Consider the following 10,435-nt stretch of genomic DNA (forward strand, 5'->3'; position numbering starts at 1 on the left):
GGTCAATCTTTCCTACTTGTGTGTTTCCATAATTACAAGGTGCTAAGATGCTGCTGTTTCTTGATGATATTACAGCAGTTCTTGACCTCGGTGTATCCTTTCTCCCAGAAGACAGCCCATCTTAAAGGTTAAGGAAGTAATAGCTCCACACCTCTGTCTTTCTCAGAATCACCAAGGGAAGCTTGCAATTATATCTGAAGTATAGAAAAAGTAAAAGAGATTGGCCTGGGGCGATGTGCCCAATGAGGCTGTTGGCAGCTTATCCCAGCCATCTAAGCTGGAAAGCAATAAACAGTGAAGACAATAGCCTCTGGGAGGAACATTCATGTGTGGACGTCTAACATCACGTAAAATTAAGAGAGAAAAAGACTAGGAATAAATTCATTTCTTTGAATCTGATTTATAAAGCAAGCTAGAAGGTGGAAAAAATAATATTTTAAAGTCAATGATTGTGTGAAATAGTTGTTCAGACAGGTAAGAAAGATCAGGTTAGAGGCAATGTCAAAGAAATGTAGCAGTAACTGACAACAGCAAAAAATGCCATTTCTCTTTGAAAGCATCTTTGCCAACTGTTATGAGGTACACTGGGACAAACACACTTGTTCAGAAGAAATCTTTAGTATGTGTCTCTCTCCCCTGAGACAATCCTTTTTCAGAACATTCTTATTATTTCATCCTATTTGAAATAGGCACACATACACTTTCAGATGAATTTAATAGGATATTGTCTTATTTTCCGTATCGTTGCTGTTCTAATTTTCCTCAGAAGAAAAAGGTGTAGATTCTGGCAATATCTTGTGAAAGATCGCCTCAGAGAAACTAATAACAGAGGTGGGCACAGAAGTAGTTAAGACTGAAGAAGTCTAATTCTTTTATAAGAAAACAGAAGAGGTGGAATCTAAGGTACTGTTTGGGGGGTATAGGTGAAATTAGTAGAGAGCAGGAATACAGGGCAGTAAAAGTCTTCACGGTTAAGTGGAGGACTGGATTAGGAAATAAAGAAATTGGCTATTGAAGTATGCCCTAGCCTGGTATGAGGGCAGACTCTGGTTTTCTCATTGAGAAATAGGAACTATTTTTATATTCCCCTCAAACTTCCACACTTAAGAAATACAAAGATAAGTCACAATTCTTTTCTGAATGAAAGAAACAATGCTTTACTCTCTAACCTTAATTTAGCATGTTAACTAGTTGTTTGAAAGTACTTAAGAAGTTACTGTTTGCTTAAAATGTTAACTTATGATAGAAATAAAGGAAAAAGCAAAATTTTTAGCAAGTCACCATCTAAGCTGCAAGATACAGTCTTGCAGAAAAGTATTTACCTCCGTCTGTTTGTGTAGCTGTTCTCATGGGATGTGAGCAGTCATTGAAATGTAGAATGTAGTTAATTTCCCAAAGTAGTAACTAACTTTGTTAGTAGTCACCTAAAAAAACCAACAAACCAAACTAAACCAAACCAACCAACCAAACAAACAAAAAATTAGTTTTGTTTTTGAGCATTTAGAATAAAATGTCCTGAGCAGCAAATTCCAATTCTGAGCTACCTGGGATAATAAATCTTTGGGACATTGTCAACATGGAAAGCAGAGTGGTTGCTGATACCTCTCCAGCTGGAGTGTTATCAGAGCAAATGTTAATGAATATGGGCTTCTCTTCCCTTAATGTGGTGAAAACTGCAGACAGACAGACACAATGTGCATGGAGAAGACTAGGGTGATGTCAAAGGAAAAGCTTGTTTTATCACTTTTTTCTTTGGAATCAGTATGTGAAGGCAGAAGTTGTATTTAAAGCATGGTTGAAAGTGCTTGAGTAGCCAGGAGACGTGGGTCCCTGCATCACTGGGTGCTTGTGGACCAACGGAGCAGCCTGCCAGGGTGTCCAGCAGTGTTTTGTTAGAGAGCTTCATTATCTACAGAGCATGGGATTAAAACCACACATAATTAAGCAAGGTATGAAGTCAGTGTGCTTAGGATGACTGATCTCTTGGAAGCTGCCATCTTGCATGAGAGCAGTGTGTTCTTGCACACCGATGGCTTTGGGAAACTAGAATAGTCACAGATTTTATGTTCAAGGGTTTCTTGGATTACCCTGGCCTCCAAGCTACCCTATTTGGAGTTTTCCTGCTTATCTGTCACCATGGTGGTGGGTAACCTTGGCATTGTCTGGCTTGATTCCCAACTGCAACCCCCTGTGTATTGGATCTCTGCTTCTCCTCAGCTGTGACACCCAAAATAGTGCTGAGTTTCTCAGCGGCTGCCTTGTACAGGTGTATTTTTATGTTGCATTTGTAACTGGAGTGTTACCAAGTGGTCTGGTCTGGGCTTTGGGGTTGTCAGAAGGAAGCTGTGGCAATTTTCTGTATATCATTGGGCATCTTGTATTGTGTCTGGCCCTACCAATGTGGGATTAACTTGTATGTTTGCCTCTAGATAGTTTATTTTGTAACAGGAGAGGTACAATGCATCCTTGAAGAACTGCCAGAGGCAGATTTGTGAGGAAAATGTGCTAAAATTTCCAGATTGCTACTGAATGTTTGGAGGCTAGCATGTGCTAGGTATCCTCGTGGATCTGCCATTCATTAGGCAACCCCAAGTCACCTATATTTTGAAGGAAATACAGTGACAAGGCTCAACCTTATAAAAATGAAACATTTGTGAGATTTCTGCTAGTAACTCAGACAGTTTTCTTTACTTCTCAGTCATTTTTGACCTGGTAGACTCAGGTCATCATGGTAGACCTGCTCTTTGTGTTTTGGTATTGTTTATTAGCATGGTGGATTAAATCCCTGTCAAGTCCTGTACCTATTCCAGCCATGACATGGAACCTATCAATTTCAGGTAAGCCTCAATGCTGGAACAAACTTTTTCACAGCTGCTGAAATCAGCTGGAGAAGTCACGGCAAGTGTTCCCTGACAGACTTGTCATGGGGCTGGTGTGCTGGGAGGATACCCAGGTTATCTCCGCTTCCGCCAAGAAGGGAGTGCTATGGGCCCTTTCTTTATGGCCTTTTCCTTGGGACTAAGCCACCAACTTCATTGTAATGGTTTCAGTTTACTACCAGGCAATCCCTGCTCCAGATGGGAGCAGGCAAAGGAACTTTGAATATGGAGTGTTTCCTTAAAGCTGCTGGAAACAGGGAAATTGGAATTTCCCTGGGAATCTTCCATAATGACCCATTCAAGGATGTATAAAGGTATTTTAAAAATTACTCTGCTGCACTTTAATCTTCATAATGCTTTCTATAGCAAGTAAATACCTCAAATGAGTTTAATACAGAACATTAAATATTGGACAGTGACAGTTCCTAAATGTGCTATTTAATGGAATTTTTCAGTATATATATTCACAGTGAGGATATATAGTAAAGCCAGGGTTTTTTTACAGTAAAGCCATTACTAGTTGTAATGAAATTAATAATTTTTTTTTCTTTGTTATTTTTTTTTTCCAAACAGTTATCTGTTACATTCACATGAGATTTAACTGGCCAAATTTGAGTTTAGTAGATAAATATTGCATCTGACCTTAATCTTCCCCCATAACAGGAATGAAAGAGTAAGATCCTTGTTAAATTAAACAAATTAATCATGCATAAAGGCATAGCTTTCTCCCTACAGAAAATATAGCATGTCTCTGACATTTCTTTTCAAGATGTTTGAATCAGAGTTGCAGTAACCCATCCAGCCCATGGGTCGTACCACTTTGATAAGTCAATATTGCTGCCTTTCACTTTATATGCTATTTTAATGTGTGATTTTTTTAATTGCAATTCCGCCTTTTCATTTCTGCCTCCATTATAAGACGAATGTTAACAGGACAAAAATACTTAGATATAACAATACATGACAACTGCAAAACTAATAGAACAGATATAAATAATTTAGTGATAAACATTTCAAAAGTTCATACCTGATTACCTGGTAACTGTATGTGTAACTGCTTTCCAAAAAAAAGTGTTTTTCCTTTGTCATTTTGCAAGAAAGAAAACTAGCTTATCTTTTAGAAATGACTCATATGTATGTTTTTCCTTTTTTTTTTTTCAAGTGGGGTATGCTCTGAGCTGTACCTGGAGGTGTGGACAATAGTGGGAACAGAATTGCAAAACATCAGTAAAATTAGTAACCCCAGAAATCCCAAAATATAAACTTTCCTGTGACAGTATTGTCATTTGTAGAAATACCTGTTGCTCAATGAACACACTTATCTGGGGTCACCTCTGTTTTGTCAGTATTTGGGTTGCTGCTTCATGTGGCTCTGTGGCTGCTGCCTGTGCTGGCTCTGGTCTCCAGCACCATTTTGTGTACCCAAGGGCGTCTGCTGGGCTTCAGCTGCCCTTCCAGAAGGTTTTGGGTTTCCTGCAAACCCTGCAGGGTTTATGCCAGAGCCGCCCCTCTGGTTGTCCAACCAAATTGCACCTTGGACTTCCAGCTGGAACAGAAGCTGGTACCTACAGCTCATGTGGAGCTCTGTACATCATGCTCATGTGTAGCCAGGTGAACCCAAACCTGCCCCAGGTGTCCATCTCAGCAAGTCCTCAAGACTCTCAGTAGTACTGATGGAGAACTTCTCCATCAGTGTGACCACGTGGGTCTCTCCTTTGGATGTGGAAAATCCCTCTCTGGGCTCTACTGAATCTACTGATGCACCTAATTCCATCTAAGAGGGCATCAACACAGAACTAGCAGATACAGCACAAAATGTTGGGAGACTTGCTTCCTTTGGGGAGCAGGAAAAATGCATGGTGGGCACTAAAAAGTCCTGAGCACCCATGTCTAAGCTACTAAACCACCACCTTCATGCCTACTGATCGTGAAAAGAGCCTAAGTAGGTGTCTTATATATCTATACAATGGATTTCTCAACTGATAGGTGAGGAAATTCCACGTATGGAAGTCAGGGATCCAGACACAAGCTGCTAGTTATATAGTTTCTGTATCCGTGCAATCTCTTTAAAAGCATGAGCTCCTATTACTGAAAGGGAAAAAAATCTATAGTGAAATTCATGTTATGAATTGGGATCTCATTAAGATGTTTCAGACACTGAAAGAGTGATACTTGAGTATGTTGCGCTGAGGTGAATTACACTGAAATTGCGGTGAATGTGCTATCCATTTTCTTCTAAACAAAAGTTTGTTTACAGAAAGTACTGAATTAATACCATCTCTTTCCAAAATATACTGAGATCATTCTGATCTTTCAGTAGAGGTAGAGCAGTAGAACGACCCTGCTCTCTGTTAAAAGGGAGGAAAAAACAGGCTGCTGAGATGTTCCTGGGAATGTCTGGAACATAGAAAAAGGTTTAGAGGACTGCCATCCTCAGTCATGTTCCGACAGGTGGGTCCAATACAGCCCTCCCCGTTCTTAATTGTCAGTAGTCTGGAAGTGGTTCAGGCTCATTCATTGTCTGGAGGCTTGGGCCAGCCGTCATCTCCGTGATCCCAGCCATCTGCGCAGGCATCCAGCCAGCACCGATTACTGCAGCATAAGCTGCTTACAAGAGGTGTTTGAGATGCTTGGAGCAAATTGCCCTTTGGATCTACCTTCCCATCTCGCCCTTGGTTTTCAGAGGGGATTGTGAAGAGTAACTCGTACTCGTTGGGATCTCTACCAGTTCTGTCTCTTGAGGTTACCAATTGTTGTCACAGGTTCTTGATATTTGTGACACCAATGTTGCTGTAGTCCAGGAATTAGCATAGGATTTTGCATCATCCTGCATGCATAGTTAAGCCTTTGTTAGTAGTTCAAGCTGTTATGACTCATGGACTCTCAGTAAGGAGCCAGCAGCATACAACCAAGACTCGCTTCTCTCAGAAACCTGAACTGTAGCCAAGGCAAGGACAAACACCCCCTCCCTGAGGAGGGGAGTCTTTTGCCCACAGAGATTTGCAGACACCCGTATAAAGGCAACACGTTGATGTAAGTGAAGAACTTCACCTGACAGAAATATGCATGAGGCTCTTGAAACCTCAGGAGAGATGTTCTTGTTTACCCGGAAACTGTGAGGATGGCTTCAAGTTTTAATCCCCAAGATTTACCATGCATGTTTCCTGAGTCTGTAGTTCAATCCAAAGTGGAAGACAAAGTGGCCTCCATCCACAGGTCAAGGTGACCGTTCCCTGAATGGTCAGGGTGAGCTCTGTTGGGACTGTCCTCCTCTGGTATAAACCTCTGCAGCTATACTACCTTCAGGGAGGCTGCTCTGATTTACACCAGCTAAAGGTTTTCTCCTCTGTCTTGGTTAAAGGTGAAATATTTCTGCTGGGATGCACTTGGAATGCACACCAGTATATGAATTCAAAAGTGTGCAGGGATCAAAAGTCATGGTGCTTATGGTATCTTTAAGGAGCCTGTGAGAAGAAGAGAGGAGAGCACTCTCAAGGAGGAATTAACCCACCCACCAAGCCTGAGACAAAGTGTGTGTGTTCAGCTGATGGAAAAGGGCTCTGCAATGAGTCTTCTGATCCTGATGCTCACCTGATGGGGTAAGACTTTGATCTTCATCTTTACTCTTGTAAATTTGTAATTGTTCTGTTCTAAACCTTCATGTTATTAGGGACAGAAACCTATATTTTACCCTTTCACTAAGGTAAGCAGCCTGATTATGTGCCTAAATTCAGGCAATGGGAGCTGAGCGAGCCTGGCTCAGCACAACTCTGTGGTCTCCCCTCTGGCCAAGGGAAGAAGCAGGAGATGCTGGAGGGAGATGAGTTTTGCCTATGAAAAATGGGATGAGGGAAGTCCTCATGAGCATCCTCACCACCAGGATGCTGTGCTGTGCCACAGCCAAGATTCCTCTGTGAAGTATTTTCTTCACAGATTGCCTCTTAAAACAGTGAATTCTCACACTGGCTCTTTTTTTCCTTTTTTCCTTCGGCTGTTTTCCTCTCTTCTGCCAGAACTGTGAGCCATTCCCTGTTCTCACCTGGAAATGAGATGCAATTCAGTTGGATGCTGCTGCCTAAGCACATTGGGGAAGGCACCAGGTGTTACTTTATATTCCAGGACATCACAGATCCTATTTCTGCCTGGTCTCAGCCAGTACATTACAGCTGGTTCATATTCATATTCATATTCATAAATGCTTGCAGCTCTCTCACCTGACACTTGAATAACTTCTGCAAATCAGGTTTCATCTCCTGGCCCATTTCTGAAAATGCAAGGCATGATGAATGTCATCAATGTATTGTGGTGGTTAATGGTGCCTCATGGCAAGGGCAAGTGATGAGCAGGGATGCAATGGGCTCTGGTCAGCTCAACTCCATAACAGCTTTGAGCATTTATTGATAGACGGATTTATTTTCTATTAAATCCACATGAATTCCTTATACATGGGACCCTAACACCCAGAGTAATGTGTTTGCTCTCAGTGTCATGGAGCAATCAAGACAGATTTTGATGTTTAACACTTAATTGTACATTCTCTAAGTTATATTAATGAAATGTTTGATGCTCATCCCAGTACAAAACTACAGCTTCAGATTCAAATTGCACTCATGGTCTCCCTGGCTTCCTCTCTCCAAGGTTTCTGAGACTAATATTAAACTTCTCATTTATTTCTTGACTTTCAGGATCATGCAACCTCTTCTCACTCCCAAAAACTTTGTCTTTTCCACAGTCTCTCTTCCAAAACCAAGGAAGAAAAGCTATGGTATTTTTACTTTTACCCCAAACTGTTACAGTTGTAGCCAGAAGATGCTGCTGAAGACACAGCCATCCTGTTCAGGGCACCTTCTGATCTGTTCGAAATTGGGGAGGGGAGAGGAGTGAAACAAATAAGGAGAAAGGCTTAATTGCTAGAGAGCAAGGGCAGAGCTGGTAACTTAGCCTATGTCATCTGAATCTCTATCTGATGTTTCATCCATCGATTTCATCAAACTGCAGGTACCAAAATGAGATCCTGAGTTAGAGATGAACCTAACCTAAGGTCTGCCCACAGGCTGGGAGGTAAAATGCCTTCAACAGTGACTTGCTGCAGGCTGGTGTGGGTATTTAGGAAAGCTGGGATGCCTTCTCTTCTCCTTTCCTTGGACTGTAGAAGACAAGCTCAGACCAGCTGGCTGACTTCTCATGGCCAATGTGTGGTCCCTACTGTCCTAGATCCCTAGAAATGAATGGTCTGGGTATCCTAGCTCCACATGGCGTAAATTGTCAACTTATCCAATTTCAGTTTAAAAATAATTTTAAAAGTCATCATTTTCACTGTCCTGTGTCTTTGTGCTCTCTCCCTTCATAGATATGAGGCCCTGAATGGCAGAGGAGAATCGCACCTCGGTGGCAGAGTTCATTCTTGAGGGCCTGACTGACCAACCAGAGATGAAGGAAGCCCTCTTCGTGGTGTTTCTGCTCATCTACATCATCACCCTTTTGGGCAACATGGGGATAATCATCATCATCCGAGGTGACCCCCGGCTCCACACATCCATGTACTTCTTCCTTGGCAGCCTCTCGGTGGTGGACATCTGCTTCTCCTCTGTGATTGCCCCCAGGACTCTGGTGAACTTCCTATCAGAGAGGAGGACCATTTCCTTTGCTGGCTGCACAGGTCAAACCTTCTTCTACATTGTCTTTGTGACCACCGAGTGCTTCCTGCTGGCTGTCATGGCATATGACCGGTACGTGGCCATCTGTAACCCACTGCTCTATTCAGCCGTTATGACTCGGAGGCTGTGTGTGCAGCTGGTGGTGGGGTCCTACATCGGGGGCATCCTGAACGCCATCATACAGATGACCTTCATCATCAGGCTGCCCTTCTGCAACTCCAACGTCATCAATCACTTCTTCTGCGATGTTCCTCCCCTCCTGGCTCTGTCCTGTGCCAACACCTACATCAATGAGATGATCCTCTTCTCCTTAGCTGGGGTCATTGAGCTTAGCACCATCTCCATCATCCTGGTCTCATACATCTTCATTTCCTTTGCCATCCTGAGGATCCGTTCAGCTGAAGGTAGGCAAAAAGCCTTCTCCACCTGTGTGTCCCACCTGACAGCTGTCACCCTGTTGTATGGGACGACAATCTTCATGTATTTGCGCCCCAGCTCCAGTTACTCCCTGAACACAGATAAGATGGTCTCTGTTTTCTACACAGTGGTGATTCCAATGCTGAACCCACTCATCTACAGCCTGAGGAACCAAGTTGTGAAGGATGCACTGAGGAGAAGAGCAGAAAGAATCACTGTTGGGGTCTGAGCAGAGTTAATGACACAGGAGCGAGTGAAGACCTTGGGAAACCACAAATGCACAGAGCATCATAGGCCAGGACTCAGGCCATCTGGCTGTGGGGCTTTGTCTCAGGCTGTGGAGCCTCCATCCATGCAGGTCTTCCAAACATGCCTGAATGAGGCCATGTGCAACCGTGTAGTGTGAGGTCAGCCCTGCTTTGAGCAGGAGATGGGACTCTTTTGATCAGAAAGGACATCTGGGAGGCCTCTAGTCCTATGAGTGCCAAGTTATACGCATTCACATGTGTGTGTATCCATAAAAATGCAGCAATTCCATATTATACAATGTATTTATATATTATATCCCTTTGTGTTCACATACACATTTGTTACTGATTTCCATGTCAATCCCTAGCTCAAATTAGCTGTAATACCAAGCCGTAGCCCCCTGCTTGGTAAATGAAGGGGTGTGGGACATGCTGTTGTTGGATTTATCAGAAAAATGTCTATACCGGAAAAATGTCAAATAATGTCACAGAACATTTCCTGATCCTGTAGAGTTCAGCAGCATGCCATGATTTGGGATCAGCATTTCTCCTCAGGGTTAACCTGGGCTTACATTTTCTTGGTAAGAAATTAAAAATATTTATGTTATCCAGAAGGGTTCATGAAGGCAGGACATCCCCCCCAGGATTGGACCCAGGATCTGGCTGGGGAAGTGGCTCCTTCAAAAGCTCTTCCTGGGAAAGATGGGAACAATATCTGAATGGGTAAATTATGATGTTTTAGTCTTGGGGGTGAGGTGAGGGGGGGATAACTGTATAAGGTGAATAAGCCAACTGAATATGAAATATGATTTTTTAACTAGGTCTGTTTGAAACCAGGCTGCTAAGTTACCAGAACTTTGCAGAGTTAAATTGATCTTTTAGCTTTTTTTTGGGTAGCCATATGCATTTCTCCATTTTTATTTTTTTTCCCTCTCACAATTTCTGCCTTTCAAAGGCTTGAAACAAAGCTGTAATTGGCTTACTAATTTATGCCCACAGTGTCTTGTTAGATACAAAGAAAATATTTTCAGTAGTGGCTGCATCCTGTGATCTTTCACTTCACCATGAGGCAGTGGGGAAAAGGACTTTAAAAGGGGGGGGGGGGGAAGAAAAAAGGGGAGGGTAATAATAAAAAATAATAAGAATAACAAAGTATGTACTTCTTACACAAGAAGCAACTCCTGCCACAAATTACAGCTCTCACCTTTCACCATTTTACCTAGAAACTGCTGTG

General features: G+C 42.5%; 1 protein-coding gene across 1 annotated transcript; it reads left to right on the top strand.

The window, feature by feature from the left end:
• The first annotated feature begins 7,450 nt into the window (after positions 1–7,450).
• Positions 7,451–9,773, top strand: LOC310899925 (olfactory receptor 5J3-like). The gene has a single exon (XM_083837063.1). It carries the CDS (start codon positions 8,244–8,246, stop codon positions 9,180–9,182), a length of 939 nt encoding a protein of 312 aa, XP_083693189.1. The 5' UTR covers positions 7,451–8,243; the 3' UTR covers positions 9,183–9,773.
• Positions 9,774–10,435: the final 662 nt, after the last annotated feature.

This window comes from Anser anser (assembly GCF_964211835.1).
Source record: "Anser anser genome assembly, chromosome: 5".
NCBI classification, from domain to species: domain Eukaryota; kingdom Metazoa; phylum Chordata; class Aves; order Anseriformes; family Anatidae; genus Anser; species Anser anser.

Bases quoted from the DNA above. Each gene is read 5' to 3' on its own strand.
- LOC310899925 (XM_083837063.1), top strand. From the start codon at position 8,244: ATGGCAGAGGAGAATCGCACCTCGGTGGCAGAGTTCATTCTTGAGGGC.